This window comes from Bombyx mori, chromosome 23 (assembly GCF_030269925.1).
Source record: "Bombyx mori chromosome 23, ASM3026992v2".
NCBI lineage: Eukaryota > Metazoa > Arthropoda > Insecta > Lepidoptera > Bombycidae > Bombyx > Bombyx mori.
In genome coordinates, this window is record NC_085129.1 from 10,610,388 (window position 1) to 10,627,887 (window position 17,500).

A 17,500-nucleotide genomic window follows, 5' to 3' on the forward strand; every position below is an offset into this window, starting at 1 on the left:
ATAAATAATGCGGAGAGAGCGGCAACAGATGTGTTGTGCCCGCGGCACGGCAAATACGTTCGCCGTACGTCGTTTGTCGGATTTATATAGAGGTGGTCGTGAGCAAAATGGGTAATTTGAGGTAAAAACGTGCTTAAATTAATGATGTATTCTAAAGCAGATAAGTTCACACTTAAAATTGTACGTCATCGATTTGAGTTTAGAATTTTTTTATGATACGGTAATAACGATTTATATCTCAAAAAGATGACGTATGCAAAAATTAAGTGATAAAATAAATACAATAAGGAATGATAAATACTTTAAGCTATATCTATAACATATTATATCTATAACATTATATTTTATCATAAAAACAAACAAACAATTTAAGGCAATAAAATAAATCGCGCAAAAATATTAGTGGCTGTTATGGCGACAAAAATAAAAAAAAGATTGTATCTACTCTATTGAATACAAATGTGTTGGCACGGCAATATTCGTCGGCAGCTTTAGCGATGCCTCGGGCTATGTAAAATATTTCTGCAAAAGCATTCATCGTGATCGCCTGTCTGATCGCGTTCTCTACTCTGAGCTTTCGCAAAGCTTACTTTACCCACTTAAAATCAAACCAATACGACCTAAAATTAGTTGAAACACACCGAAATCGTAAAATCCATACAACTACTAAATTTCTAATGGACTATCTGATAATTATTCTAAAAGTATTACATAACGGATTGATTTCGAAAACCTATAACGACTTCATATCACGTTTTTATGATGGCAAATAATCTAATTTATATAATTATTTAGAACTTTTATCAAATTTTTTACACATCTATACTAATAATATTATAAAGAGGAAAGATTTGTTTGTTTGTTTGTTTCGAATAGGCTCCGAAACTACTGAACCGATTTGAAAAATTATTTTTCCATTAGAAGCCGACATTGTCCCTGATGAACATAGGCTACTTTTTAAAAAAAAAAAAAAAAATTATTTTTCTTGTTTCATGTGTGTTTTAATGTTTCCGAAGCGAAGCGAGGGCGGGTCGCTAGTACTTTATATGTTCCCTTATTTCTACCCGAATTAAACACATTTTCCATTGTTTTCTCAATTCGTGTAGTTTTCATCAAACCGTTAAATAACGGAAACTAATTTACGTGTAAAAATAAAATCCATAATGCTAAAAATTGAAAAAAAAATCACGTTTTCGTCAAAACGTTACTTTACGAAAAGAAACAAATAAAATCCAAATAAAATTCACACATTTGGTTCAATACTAACAAAAAAAAATAAACAAAAAACTTATGATACTTACCGAAACAGCGGAAAGGACAAATTTTAGAGCACAAATAATAAATTAATAGTGACTGAGCGCCAGTCTGTTTGAAGTCAAGTAGAAACATCTGGTGTATCTGCTTGTAGCGATTTGTTGATTTTTGTTAATAATTTGCTGTAGCAAAAACATGGTTTATTCAAAATGAACCAAAAAAACTGGGATCAACATAATTAATTGCTAATAGGTATTTTCGTGATTGGATCTCTATGTACTTTACTGTAGTTTTATACTGGCGGTAGGACCTCTTGTGAGTCCGCGCCTCCACCACCCTGCCTACTCCTGCCGTGAAGCAGTAATGCGTTTCGGTTTGAAGGGTGGGGCAGCCGTTGTAACTATACTTGAGACCTTAGAACTTATATCTCAAGGTGGGTGGCGCATTTACGTCGTAGATGTCAATGGGCTCCAGTAACCACTTAACACCAGGTGGGCTGTGAGCTTGTCCATCCATGTAAGCAATAAATAAAAAAGTAGTTCTTGAATATGAATGTTGACTATCTTTAGTTTGTACTCTTGTAGTTCACAGATTAGATGTTTCTAAAGGAACCATAAAGAACATTTTTTTTTTAAAATCCAGTTTTAAAAATGAAACAAATTAACCAAAATAGTGTTGTAAAAACACCATTATCAAAACCCAATTTTCGCAGGAAGCACTTCGTTAATTTCCAATAACGCAACCTCTGATTTATGCGTCCGCATCGTTTCTGTCAACATTATCTGTTCACACTGTACGAACCCTACTTTATGAACGCAACTACGTATTTTATGTTGACAAATTACACACGTTTTACCGGGTGTTGAATTTCCAAACTGAACCATCATTGTACGAACTCTCAAGATGGATCCAGAAATGTTGTTAATACCTTCAAAAATTCTGTTCGTAATCTCCAAACAGTCATCGCTTATCGTCGACGGCCAATTTTTTTTGTTAATACTAAAATTAATCGAAAACCAATTTCTTAATCTTCGTCGTCCTAATTATACTATTTTTGTTCAAGGTTTTTTCTCAAATTCTTCTTGAAATGCAATCAGAATTGTTTGAAGAACGCTGGCAATCCGAGAGACATGAGAAGATTTCAAGTAAGTTTTGGTTACATCTTTTGTCTGATAAAATTTAAGAAGCACTGACAAATAATCTATCACTATTTATTGGGAAGAAAGAAATAAAATATATTTTGACAGTTAAACTAATCTTAAGATTCATTGAAAAATTTACATTTTAATCCTTTTTAATGCGCGTGGACTAAATATTTTGTTAATTACACGCGCCAATGAAATAACATAAATATATAAAAATTTCAATTTACCGAAAACAAAGCGAATGTCAAAGTAACTTGTTCAGGTTTTAATTTGGTTTCTAAGCATTTGTTTATTATACACTATTTTAAGGATAAAAACATCAACCTCGCTACATTTACTGCCGAATTTCGTTTGAAATTATCAATTATATGATGAAAGTAGAGTTAAGTTGAATTGTAAAAAAAAAGGAATCGTTAAGCTTGTAACTTAGAACAAAGGTTTCATTGAACCGCCCTTAACAGTAGGAAGAGTTACGTTCACGACTTTTGAATATTTGAAGCGCCTCCAATTTACGAAGGGGTGAAATTAAATTTATTTATACGTCTTTATTTACTTACTTTGCAACTGATCTGCTTTTGTTTTTGTGGCGTTTCATCTTTGATTTTAGTAGTATTAATACTCAACCGTATTTTGAGCCCTGTTTTGGCTTCTTCAAATGTTTACTATATGTGTTTCAAGTAGTACATAACGTCGACTTTTATTAATTTAAATCGGCTTAATTACAAATAAGCATGAATGCACTCAACTGAGAAGTAATATAACAGTGTTGGGTGAAATTAAATTTAAATGGCCCTAATTATTGGTATTAAAGACTGAACCGACATCAAAAACAGAATCAACTTAAAAATATATAATTTAGAAATACTTTAATTAGTCGCAACCCTAACGATTCTCATAGATGGTGCATTCCATTTATGAGTATAAATTTCCCTTCTGTAACTTTGCTGAAACAATATTTATCTTACTTGTCCTCACACTAACTTTGGCTTAATATTGATGGTGTGTATCAAGTCACTTTGTTGTGTTCTTTCGTAGCTTTTAGTTTGATTATTATTTCTTTTGGAAGAATGTTTTACGTATTCATTAAGATGCTCATACTTCAAATACGTGTTGTTAATAAAATTGTTTATAACGTATTTACTAAGTTTGCTGAAACAAGGACTCTCCGTGTGAATTAATTCTGCGTGGATCGTAAAACTGTAATGTTTTCCAGTTTTAAGGATAACAATTTCTACAAGAATTGGATATTTCCATTTTACTTCTCAGGGCTTGGGGATGTAATATATACTTATATAGATACCGATAGTGAAAAAAAATTAAGAAATGTACGTCAATAAAACATTCCACATACGAATAGAAAAACATTTAATTTTCATTAAAAATGAACATAATATATATGTAAGTATTATTATTAAAAAATCACATCCCTTTGGATTTAAAGCTGTAATAATTACGTTCTGCAAAATTAAATTTGTAAGACAATCATGATTCAAAGTCGAAATAAAATAGATGCTTAATCTTACTTGTTCTTATATATGTATTTCTTCTATAGTTTTAAGGACTGTCTGCAGAGGGGTGACCGTGTCTGTGTGTGTAGTTATGTCTATATTTGGGTTTCTGTGTGTCATTGAATAATTCAGTGGTCGTTCCCCAATGTTTCAAGGGTAAGAATATATGTCTATGGTTTCGTGGGTATATTTATATTTACGAAGATAGTCGGCTGTAAGAACGATTTGTGGTAGAATTAGTAGTAGAAGTAAAAGTATTTAATACAACTCTCCCATATTTTAAACTAACAGTTACCTTTCAGAAAGGTAAAATCACATTGTATAAAAATTCTCCTTAAAGCTGGAATTTTTTTAATATACATTTTTTTTCACATATCGTAGTGATAGAACTTTCAATTTTTTTTTGTATCTGTCTTCTTAAATTGTTCCATATGATATTGATAAATATGAACCATACAGAATCTTAAAAACGAAAGGTTAGTAACCCTGGTTAGTTTAGTACGCAGTGAAAATTTTACTACAGCGGAATGTGTTAGAAAACACTTCAGTGAAATATAACTGAAATAACATTACTAAAATTTGCAGTAACAGTGTAAAAAGCTATAAGATCAAATTTGGTAAATGGGAGATGCAGTTATTTGACCCCGGCCATCTCGATTTGCTACTATTTCACTTATTAGTAAACTAATTATTTTCGTAACTACCTATCCTAGTCTCGGGAGTTTCCTATATTGAGTATTCACAAACACAAGTCGGTACAAATATCTACTTCATAATCTTACCTACCCTATCTGCAAAATAATCATCTCCAAACGGGGAGCGTAATATTTTTTATTCAATTAATTGAAGCTTCGGTCTAATGAAATTAGTAAGTACAAAATTGAAGTTAATTCAATTAACGAGTCAAAAACATGTGAGGAAGCATTGGCAGTTTTGTAATAGACCACCCACATACTCGATATGTGCACACAATGCATTTCCTTGCACACCTATTGGAAGAGTTTCGTCCATTTTGCGTCCCAAGACGGCTCCACCTCCCCAGGGACTCTCCCTTTCCTTCCCTTTGGTATGTGTGCGTCGGAATCCTATGTATGTTCGACGGGTGAATATTTTTGCCTTGATGCGTTTTATTTTAGATGTGTCACCTTGAACGGTGTTGGGTTTGTGAGTAAAATTCAAATTAGGTTAAAACTACTTTAGGATATGGTAGCGTAAAACTTTGAATTGCCATAAAATTATCAGCGTAAAGAAACGATCTAAGAAATAAGTTTAAGATACCTTTCATTTTCTGATAGTTTTAGAATTCTGTATGATTCTTTGACCATTATTGTTATCAATTGGGTCGTTCCCTAAATTGTCTGATTTTAATTTTATCGAAAAGTACCAAGGGTAACAGGTAACATCAGTTATAATAAATTACCGGAGCCATAGAATAAGGTGTCGTGTATTATATGTCCCATTTTGAGACATGAAGACATGGTCGGAGCCTCAAATATGTACAGTAATAGTCGCATAGTTTGGCATAGTGATACTTGATCTGACTCTCAATACGGTCTACTAACAGTGTGTACACAAAAACACTGAAGGAAAGGCAAAACCATAGCTGTTGTTATTTATTCTACCAGGTATTTACCAGATATTTACCGGGGTAAAGTTCATCCATACTACCTGGAGCCAATGCGTTCATCACAGTACAGCGCTTCCAGAGTAGTTTTTTGCCACGTACCATCCGGCTTTGGAATGAGCTCCCCTCGACGGTGTTTCCCGCTTGTGGAGACTACTTCACGGTAGGCAGCGGCTTGGCTCTGCTCCTGGCATTGCTGAAATCCATGAGCGACGGTAACCACTCACCATCAGGTGGGACGTATGCTCGTCTGATTACAAGGGCTATAAAATTTTTTATTTATTTACGGAACGATATTTTTTCAACAGGTAGTAATATCAACGCAAGTGATGGTGGACGGGCCGTTGCTAGCGATATCGGACAACATGTTTGTCCACAACAACAGCAAGCACGGCCGCAGAGCGAAAAGGCTCGATCCCACTGAAGGTACTGACGCCGCGCCCGAGACTCACTGTATGTTTTTTTGTTTTGTTTTTGTTTGTTTTTTTTTAATTTTTTAATCCAAAACATTTATTTTTATTATACTTTTGAATAGTTTTATTCATTGTTATTTAGCGCTTGACAAACATTAGAGATGCTCTTCCTTCCTAAAAAAAATTCGAGATGGATATCTAATTCTAGCATTTGTTACAAGATTTCAATCTGTTTTTTTTTTTTTGTTTTTAATTTACCTTCTAACGAATAATTTTCATTTTTATTATGACAACATATATCTATTGTTTATAATATAAATACCACACATTATATGTATATACTCATACATTTGCATATGTACATCGATAAGTTAAAAGATGTTATATACCTAATCTATTTTATAGGTAGTTTTGAAAAGTACTAACTATGTATACTTTACATTAAACAATCTGAGATTGGTTCATTTCGTTCTTCACAATTTGATTGAAACCTTTTTCGACGATTCTTTCACTACCTATTGAAATCATTACAAATCTTTTGTCAATTTCGATTGCGTTTGATCATGAATTAATCCGAAATAAAATGGTTTATTAAAAATACTGTTTCGTAGTAGTCATCAATTTTCGCCCGAACTACGTGTTGAATTTAGCAGTCAATTGACGATAAAAATGTGCAAAAGTCATAATCCGGCCGTTTTAAGATGTCGTTTGTATTCAAGGAATCACTGTAGACATTTCGCAAAGAACTTCAGGCGGGGGGAGGTTACGCGGGGGTGGGCGAAACGAACATGAACCGAAAATGGGTAATTTAGTGAGGAAGCAGACTTTTTTGCGTTTTGTTAATTGTTCATCAAATCGTTTATGAATGTGAGTCTTACTAAGCGTAAATAATAATTACGTTCACCATGTTTTCCGCACCACTTCCAATTTTAAATTTAATTTAATTTAAATTGGGAATAATAAGAACATAATTTTATTTTGAATACCTAAGGTATAACGGGAATTGAATAGAACCGATTGCGTTTTACGATATTTTAATAAGAAAATCAAAATATTTGTATGTACCGTTAATGTTAACCTGTGGATATCTCGTGAAATGTTTAATGTCTCGTCGTTTCTATGGTACACCAGAAATTTTACACGTGATGTCAAAAACAAATGCACACAAAGTTGAAAAATGCAAAATTTGAAAAAAAATATCAAATTACGAACACACCAGAAAATTATTTTAGGATAGTGAATAAATTATTGAGATTTCGAAACAGTCAACTGCTTTAGTCCGTATCTGGTAAAAACAATGATTGTATATTACAATAGATTATATTCGAAGTGGTGCTAGTAATAGAAAATAGGAAAATACTTTATTTTTATTGGTTACTGCTTACTACCTGGTTAAGGTGTTCCCAGAGCTCCTAGATATAACAACAAGAATACTGCCACTCGCCTCGATATACGGGGTCGATGTTAGAAACGCAATGCATAACGGCTTACCTACATTTTAATCTGAAACGCAAGACTTGTTGCACGCCCTACCATAATTGAAATTTGTACTACAATATTTTTTTTATTGCTTAGATGGGTGGACGAGCTCGCAGCCCACCTGGTGTTAAGTAGTCACTGGAGCCCATAGACATTTACGACGTAAATGCGCCATCCACCTTGAGATATAAGTTCTAAGGTCTCAAGTATAGTTACAACGGCTGCCCCACCCTTCAAACCGAAACGCATTATTGCTTCATGGCAGAAATAGGCAGGGTGGTGGTACCTACGTGTGCGGACTCACAAAAGGAAGTTTCTTCCCACATCCTACCACATTTCCATCTATCAACTTTGATGAGTCAAATTTGATTTTTTACTATCTTGTAGACAAGCTACATTTAAAATAATCATCTCCGTACAAAGTTAGCGTAAAAGTTCTCAAGGAGACTAGACGGCGTGAAACCAACGCGAAGGATTACTCGGCGCGGATGAGAAAATTTAGAAAACTTTTATACGCGCACTCGACTGTTTCCCATAAGTATTGTTTTCATATCACTTATCCCAAGTATTTATTTATTTGAGGACAGCTTTCATCAAATATTTTTGTGCCGATTTAGTTGGCAATTTATTTTATTTATAGTTGGAAATAATCATAACGAATAAACAAACTTTCTCAACGTAGCTATTGTTTCCCAAATGACAACAAACAGCAAAACTGTACTTTATTTACACACGAACTTAAATTGCTCGAATATATATTACCTTTATAATTTAAAGAGGAGGATTTTAATATTAGTCAAATTAAAAAGGACCACCGATATAATCTGCTTTCGTCCCCTTAAATTCACTTTCTCTTCTCTTTATTACAACGGCGTTTTGTTCGTAAGATTTGTGCCCCCCTTACGGAGCCGTCGCTCCCCCACACTAGAACCTTCTTGCAACCACCTCGTAAAATTCGTAACGTCACAACGACTTTGAAAGTGCAAGCGTAAATCAATTTTATGCCTATTACTTAAAACTTATTTTTAATTTCACGTCGATGTTTCTTAGAGTTAAATAGTCTGTTTCGAGTTTTACTGCATGCAATTGTCCTTTTTCTGAAACGACTCGGAGCGAATAAATAAGTAGGATGGAATGAGTTTTGGTGTTTTGCCATTTATTCGACTTTCCAGTTGTTGGGATGTACGCCTCTTCACAGGCCAAGTTTAAAACGATAGCATTTACAACGCTGACGTAGTTTTCCGTAAGAAAGATTATATTTAATAAAACTCTCTTCGTAACTTTCCTTGTATGTTTTACTACAACAGAACTTTCCATCAAAATTCCAATATATAATACATTTAAAAGAAATGGAACAAATACGATTAATAGTATCTAACTATACAGAAAAACTAGTCCGGTGAATTAGTTACGCCGACTCTTCTCAGCATGATGTTTATAGCATAGCATGTTTTGAGATTCAACAAGTATGTTTTAATGCCAAGTTGAAACCTTTTTCTCTTCATCGCTTTCTTCATTACTGAAGGTCGTGTCCCTGTTACGTAATCGTGGCCTGTCTCGTGAGCTGTTTCCACCTCCACCAGTCCTCAGCTTCTCGTAGGGTGGTTGTGATTGGCAGCCAAGTCACACAAGTTGAAGAAATTATTGTTTTTTTTTTAATAATGAAGTTTTAATATATGTTTCGCACGTAATCGTTTCAAATAAATGATTAGTTCATCATTATCTTCTGATCTTGTTGGTAAATAATTATTATTTTCCTCTTATCATAGCTGGCTTATACCCACCTTTGCCGGTCGCTACGCCGTGCATCAAGGCCATCTCGCCCAGCGAAGGCTGGACGTCAGGAGGTTCCACCGTGATTATAGTAGGAGACAACTTCTTCGACGGATTGCAAGTCGTGTTCGGAACCATGCTAGTCTGGAGTGAGGTTAGGAATACTTGACATTAACAAAATATATTCGAATGTTTATCTTAAATTCAGTTTTTTTTCTAGCTCATTTCGATTATTACGCAATTTAATTAAATAAGTAATCTAACAGTTCACGAAACTCTTGAAAGTTCTAGAAGGTGTTTTTAAATAAAAATTAACATTTGTTTCTATAGTTAATAACATCACACGCGATACGAGTCCAAACACCGCCAAGACACATACCGGGGGTAGTTGAAGTGACATTATCATACAAGAGCAAGCAATTCTGTAAAGGAGCGCCCGGCAGATTTGTTTATGTTTGTGAGTACAAATTGAAATTCTAGATATTAGATACTAGATAATATTTTTTTATTGCCCGTGTAGGCAGACGAGTATACGGCCCACCTGATAGTGAGTGGTTACCGTCGCCCATTGACTTCAGCAATGCCAGGGGTAGAGCCAAGCCGCTGCCTACCGCTATGTAATCTCCACAAGCCTAGTTTAAAGAAGGATATGTCATAGCGACCGGGAAACACCATGGAGGGGAGCTCTTTCCAAAGCCGGATAGTACGTGGCAAAAAAGATCTCTGGAAGCGCACTGTGGATGAACGGAGTAACGGAGCTCCAGGTAGTATGGATGAACTCTTTTCCGGTGGCGGGCGGTGCGGTGGTAAAAACGAGATGATAGAATCATCTCAAACAATTCCTCAGAGTACTCATAGATCTATACCGTTTTTTTTTATAAATAGTCCGCTACGTCTTTGTTAATTGCTCAACATGAAGCGATCTCTATTTAGAATACCATCCCAAACAGAAATAGCCATGATATGACGTAAATAACCAAGATGAATAGTTTGGTAATCAAATCAAATAAATATTGAAATAAAATGTAGGAGTTCGAAATACATCATTATAATAATCTGCAAATTTCTTTTTCCTCAAACCAAGACGTAATTAGGGAAACTCTACGCAATCTCTTATACGATCCATCAATTAGGCTTCCATTTGTTCGGGCCACCTAATGATTGATTTTGTTTTTGTGTTTTTCGCATAGCAGCACTCAACGAACCGACGATAGATTACGGATTCCAGAGGCTACAGAAACTTATACCGAGACATCCCGGTGACCCGGAAAAACTGCCGAAGGTAACCTATCTTGAGTATAATATGGCTTTTCGTTATAGTTGAAATACTATATAAATACATCATTAAAAAATGCTTTTCAAATTAAATTCTAATTTTAATTTTTTTTATTAATGAATGTAATTGTTCTAAGCTCACAAACCCTTAATCACTTAACATAGAGCACCCATGAACTTTATCTCCAGATAAATACAAAAAATATTTCAAGTCCTATTTTGCGTTTGGTCTTATTACCTATTTTTTTTATTTCGTCAATTTGTTTTCTGATTATCTTCCTTTCTTTCCTCTTAGGAAATCATTCTAAAACGAGCGGCTGACTTAGCGGAAGCATTGTATTCGATGCCAAGGAACAATCAGCTTGGATTAGGAGCGCCAAGGTCCCCTCCAGCCAGCATGCCTTTCAACTCGTATACTGGACAGTTGGCGGTTAGCGTGCAGGACACTGCGGCATCGCAGTGGACCGAAGGTGGGTTTTGAAAATCTTTAATCGTGAACGGAAATGAAATAGATTTACTTTTAATGGCCGTACCTACTGAGAGTGAAGTTCCTAAATATAACAAAATCCGAGATCCGAAAGGATGAATTTAGTACGGATAAATCTTTCGCATTCCATTACTATATAGTATTCCAAATAAGTATTAGGTTCTTGAACAATGTAACTATCAATGTTAGTATCCTTTCGTAATAAACTGATATTTAATGGTCTCAATAATTATATCAACTACCAAACCAAATACCAAATTAAAAAAAAAAAAAATATTTTCCTGTGTGGTTGGACTCGCTCACGAACCACCTGGTGTTAAGTGGCTACCGGAGCCCATAGACATTTACAAAGTTAATGCGCCACACACCTTGAGATATGAGTTCTAAGGTCTTAGTATAGTTACAACAGCTGCCCCACCTTTCAAACCGAAACGCATTATTACGGCTTCACGGCAGAAATAAGCAGTGTGGTGGTGGTACTTACCCGTGCGGACTCACAAGACGTCCTACCACCAGTAATTACGCAAATTATAATTTTGCGGGTTCGATTTTTAATACACGATGTTATTCTTTCACCGGGAAAATCAATCGTGAATACGTATTTCATTTAAAAATAAATCCGGACACCGGTCGTCTTACCCTTTAGGCCACAATGACTTCCAATTAAAGTTATTGACTGACAAACCGAATGGTCCTAACTGTAATTTTGTGTTGATCCCAGGCTTTTTCTTTTAGAAGAGTACGCGCGTAGTGGCGGCTCCGTTTCGCCGCGGTATTGCTCCGCCGCGTCTACCCCGCACGCCGCGCCCGCGTCCTACCCTCATCCACAGCACTACCCCGCACCTCCCACCTCGCTATTCAATACTACCTCACGTGAGTACTCAGACGTATAAAACAGTACTGTGAATTAGGCTGACAAAAAAAAAACTTTTCATTTAAACCAAATAAATAATAGTTTAAAAAAATTAACAAAATACGCTGTTATAGAAAACCCAACTAATAAAATGGAAAATAAATTTTAATAAATTTGAATTAAAAATAGTGTAAGAAAAAATTATTTTATTGTAAAAAAAGCGTAGGGTGCATGGTATCAGTAGATACAAATATTTTATGAAGACATATGAGTAGAAGGGTTATTTTGATAATATTCTGATATACTTTTAATTTTAATTTAATTAAATTTATTTTCTAAATTTTAGTTGGATTTTCTATAAAAGCGTATTTTGTTAGTTTTTTAAACTATTATTTATTTTCCATTTTTTAGTTGAATTTAAATTTTTTCAATATTTTTTTGTCAATTTTTTTTTTATATTTTAATTGTCATCGGTCCTTAATGAGTATACCGAATTTCGAGTTAATTTGACGTTTTGAAGGGGTCAAAATCATGTTCAAAGTTTCCATTACATACATACGTTTGAAGCTAATAAAAGGGTATTAATAAATTCATCTTTTCTTTTTGTTGAATTGTAAAACATATTAGGATACTGTTTAATTAAGAAGAATAGGGTAGTCAACTGTAACGGCAACTACTTGACTTACACAGTACGTTTAGCGAAAATCTGTGGATTTTTTTGGCTGTGACCAACCTGCTTATTCCCATGAGTGATGTAACAGTTGACTTAGGGATAGATCGGAGAATCGGTAGCGGCATTCTCCAAGTATTATACCTACCACCGAACTCGCTGATCGGTAATTTCCAGTGGTAGGCCGTATTGTTTATTGTTTTTTTTTTTATACATGTGGTCATAGGTTAACAAAGATGGTGCTTAATATTAATAAATGTGTCACTATGTCCTGTAAGTAAAGCGTACAAATATTAGGTTTATGTATAACCTACATAAAAATCGTAAGTCCGCACTGTAGATACCTTCTTTTTTCCCTACCTAATCACTGATACCGAGAGGGCTGCTAGGTCGTGGCGCCGACGACCATCGGTCCGGCGTCCCGAGGAGAAGTGTGATGGGAGAGATACTTCCCTTTGCACTAAATGCTTCCCTTTTCTCCCTTTACCTTTTCATGAGTTTTGTTTCATGCGAGGTTCGAATGTAGGTTGTTGAGCGATAGCACGCTTTTAGTCGGTTCAACTCCGACATACCCCGTCCTCCATCCCCAGTGGATGGCAGAATTCCGGCTGTTTATTTTTATTTGTTTATTGCTTATATTTGTTTAGAGATTGCGATTTCCTACTGACCAAAAAAAAGTTGTCAATTCGGTCTGAGATATTCAATTTTATCGCTATGTACATTATCGCTACGAGGGACATTTCATTCGAAGAAGACATAACATTAGAAAACAACTAATTTCACTTGATAATAGGGTAATACGTATTAGAAGTACGTAGGTACTAGTAATTATTCGATAAAATGAAACTCGTTCGTCACCCTCCCTAACTTAGTCAGAAGAACTTTATAATAAAAAACACAGCATGTTCAAAGTCAATTAGTTGTGTTTGAAATCATGTTAAGTATGTAGGCGTGTAGGTATGTACCCGTCACAATACCATTTATCACTTGATAGTTTATTAATATCTAATATATTATAAAATATATTTACCCGGTAACCGTACTCGTCGAACTCGACAAAGAGTTCGACGTGCAACCTAACCCATGCACCAGCTCGCTGAGTTTCTCGCTGGATCTTCTCAGCGGGTCACGATTCCGATCCGGTAGTAGATTCATTCGAGAAGCAGATGCTCTTGAGCTGTTGGGTCTCCTTCGGAGGCGCTCGGGTAGATGTTAGCAAATCCCACCCCTCCTGGCTGAGCCTTTGCTCGCCAACCTTTCCTGGTGAAACTGGAATGACCTCAGTAATCCTTCAATAATAATAAAAAATATCATAATAATAAATCAAGGATTCATGCAAAGTTTATTGGAGCGTATCTAAGACCGAGTCTCTATATAATATTTTTACGGTTAACAAATCACTGAAGTTTATGTTTTTATTTTTATTATATTAGCATGCCAGCTAAAGTAGATTTTGCTTTAGAAAATTCTCATTCTTTTCCCCGCAACGAACGTGAACATTTCAACTCAGCTTATCTCGTGCTGTAACAAAACAAACAAGATTTCACATTTGCAACGCTTTCTCCGCACCGCTGTTCGTTTGTGTCGCTTTATGTTAACCCCATGTTTTCTTACCGACCAGTGTCTCTCGGACCGTATCACCCGGCCAACATGAATGGACATTTATCTTCTGACCATCACTATAACGCGTATAATACGAGAGATAGCGGACATTTTGAAAGGAACGCTTCTAAAGGCGCCGACTGTCCGGCAAACACTCATTCGAAATGCGCCGCGAATGATATGAAAGGGCATCAAAATAAAGAGGAAAAGTCTAGAAGCGCCTTTGCGGTCGTGAGACAGAGCCCGCCGCGAGTTCCCAACGTACACCTACAGAGTTGGCACCATCTCGCAGTTCAATGTTAGTAGCGTTCTGTTTTGTTTTGTTTACGTCACGTTGCTTATCTTTAGGATTAGTGCGAGTTTTTTAACGTTCTCGATAGCGTAAAAGTTAACTCGAATTTGTATGGATTTGAAACGTTTGCCGCTAGAGGCGCTGTTCCAACTGCATAAAAATTTATGTTAACTTTTACGCTATCGAGAACGTTAAGAAACTCGCACTAAGCATACTGGTCATCATCATTTATCTGAAGTCTGAAAGTTATAGCCGAGCGAGATGAACGATCACCGAAGAAAGTTTTAGTTGCATTTCAAATGCTTGTTTAGATTTTTCAATTGCACGAAAATTAAGAGCATGCGTGAATAAATATTCAAATGATTACGTGTTCTTTGATTGAAATATACTATTTCTTTGTTCTCAGGAATGGGCGGTCTCGTCTCGTCTCCGTTCAGTATGAATCCGTTTTCCTTACCGACCTGCAGTTCCCAGCAGTACGCTCAGACAGCTCCACTAGCGTCCAAGTAAACTTCGACAACTTCTTAAAAAGGTCCAACAATGAGCAATGGAATGAAGGTAAAAGTAAATAAACACGATATGAGTGTAATTTTTTGTAATTTATTTTTGAACATTTGAACAACACTAAACATTTTTGAAATTTACAATTTAAAGTCAAAAATGAGTAGATTGATACCCTGAAAAGGCTTTCTTTAAAATATTATCAAGCTACATAGCAAAAATTTTATTGAATCGAAGTGAACATTCATGTTCTAAAAGCAGATAAAAATATACCTTGTAGGTGGCTGTGTGGGTAATGTAAATACAATTGTAATAATATACATATAATTGTGTAAATATAGTGTATTTGACGGTGTATAGAATATGAATAATATCAAAATGATTCAATGAATGTTTGGTTCTAAATTATTTAAATACATTTTAGTAACTACCTAATCTTGGAAATGCTCAGGAGTTTGTAAATTTTAAATTACGTTTTTTTTTCCGTTTGTTTGTGTCGATTTTGTTTTTGTAAAATCTGTGATATATTTATCGTAAGAACTGTAAATTATTAACGTAACAATAATTGTAAATTTGTCTAATTTGTTTAATAAGATTACATTTCGTACTTGGGATAGTTCTACGTGCATTAAAAATTATTTGATCTTTATAAAACATATTGCAGTTGAAAAACCTATTACGTATTTAATAATGTAGATCTATCCTGCGTGCAACATTTTAATATAGAAAAGGCGAATGGTAAATTTGTTTCTCAAATCGAATCTGAATTATTCAAATTACGCTTTAATTTACGGGTTTGCCTTTTGTCTTTTAAATAAGCGACCATATCTAGAAACAAAACATATCGATACAAAATATTATATCTAAACTATAAGTAAACATCGGATACTATCAAAATAAATGTGTATACGAAATCCATTTGGAGACGGCTTCGATTCAGAGAAATTCATTTTTTTTTTTTCGTCGGTTATCCAAAAATAATGGAATATGTAGTGACGTATTATATAACTCGAATTGTATCGATAAGATGTATAAATTGTAATCGTTCACGAAAGAAATATTAAGAAATACGAAATTAAACTACATTAATAATTATTTGACCTTTTATTTTCAATCGACAACATTTCTTATTGTATGTAATTGTATATCAATCACTTCAAATATATTATTTTATATACATGTATGAACGCTTCTCAGACCACAAAGAGATATTTAAAAGGAACAATTTATATGTTATAGTTATTAAATATATCATAATTTTTACAGAATGCCCTCATTCGTCATTGTCCTATCACATGTGACTCGAACAAAAACTCACTTTTAAACTATTGTGATTCCACACATGGTACTCTTTCGCCCTACTTGAAATATTATACTAACAATTTTACTCCAAGGGTAATGTTTCTATTGTTGTCATGACTAGATAATGTATGGGTTTATCGCTGTCTCTAATTGAACTACCAAAGAATGGGGATCGTGTTACTGCTGATTAGCATAAAAATGCCAAATAGCCCTATCTTAGCTCGCGCTTTTTGTATGAGTAAACTAATTAAACAAATTTCATATTAACTAGCAAGGGATTTACATAGATAGATTAGATAGATAGATTTTTTTCCTACCTATGCTGATAGCCTTGAGAGGCTATTTCAGCTTTTCCTTGACGTGTAAGTGAGCTCACGGGGCTCAAACCGGGTGCGTTGCTAACGCTGGCCCTAGCAAGAGTAGTGCTTCGCAGAATCTACCACCGGATCGGAAACGCGACCCACTGAGAAGATTCGGCTAGAAACTCAGTGGGCTGTGTCTGTGGGTTAATTTTCTCGTCGAGCCCTTCGTCACAAGCCACGGTCTCGGCGAGGATGGTGATCGGTACTTGAGGCACCTAAAGGTACCGTCAATCAATCGGGAGGATCCGTAATGATGTGCTTAGGGCGACGTCGACTGTTTACCATTCGGTCCACAGGATCGGGTATGCGAAGCTTGTTGTGGACAGGTGCGTTTTTATATATGTACTGCATAATTCTTTTAGACGTGCGTTGGTACTGTGTGGGTATAGCTCTTCCAAAGCGAAGGATTTTAGTATTTTATTAGATTCATAATTGGACCCGGTAGGTGGCAAATCGCAGATTTACGACTAAGCTCATAATTTTCCCATTCATTTTTTTTTTCATTTTCAAGGCTGGGCAGGTCTCAGTGTTACAGATTCGACCCCCGGCCCGCAAATAAGTAAAAGTATAATCAAGAAAAGAATTTAATAAAGTAATTATTATTTTTTTCAAACAAGTTTGAATCGCATTGTCTGAAAACAGGTAAGTAAAAGTATTATAAGTACGCTAAAATATCACAATACGTAATATTAAATTCTAGCTTCTAATAAGCTAAGTAAAATGATGATTTCAGTTAAATTGATATTCAATCTCGTAGAAGGCTGCCGGTACACGAACCACTTTGTCTAAGTTGATTGCGATACAATAATCCAAATGAACGACTAGTCGACCGACCTCGTTTGTCGTCGTGTGCGGCGCACGTGTCTCCCGCACGCGTCCGTCCGGTCGTCGCGACACAACGCATTGTTACATATTTAGAATAATCTTTTTAAGGTGTGCGTTTGCATAACGTAAGATTGT

General features: G+C 35.1%; 1 protein-coding gene across 1 annotated transcript in view; it reads left to right on the plus strand.

Moving 5' to 3' along the window:
- Positions 1-15,970, plus strand: part of LOC101736691 (transcription factor collier) — a gene marked incomplete at its 5' end in the record, with an annotated part of 64,808 nt that extends 48,838 nt beyond the window's left edge. Inside the window, 9 exons of the mRNA XM_012695865.4 lie at positions 2,318-2,399; positions 5,840-5,984; positions 9,193-9,350; positions 9,527-9,653; positions 10,387-10,478; positions 10,767-10,941; positions 11,694-11,831; positions 14,103-14,381; positions 14,782-15,970. Of these exons, the coding sequence (XP_012551319.3) occupies positions 2,318-2,399; positions 5,840-5,984; positions 9,193-9,350; positions 9,527-9,653; positions 10,387-10,478; positions 10,767-10,941; positions 11,694-11,831; positions 14,103-14,381; positions 14,782-14,783 (1,198 nt within the window). The remainder of the gene's footprint in view (positions 1-2,317; positions 2,400-5,839; positions 5,985-9,192; positions 9,351-9,526; positions 9,654-10,386; positions 10,479-10,766; positions 10,942-11,693; positions 11,832-14,102; positions 14,382-14,781) is intronic.
- Positions 15,971-17,500: the final 1,530 nt, after the last annotated feature.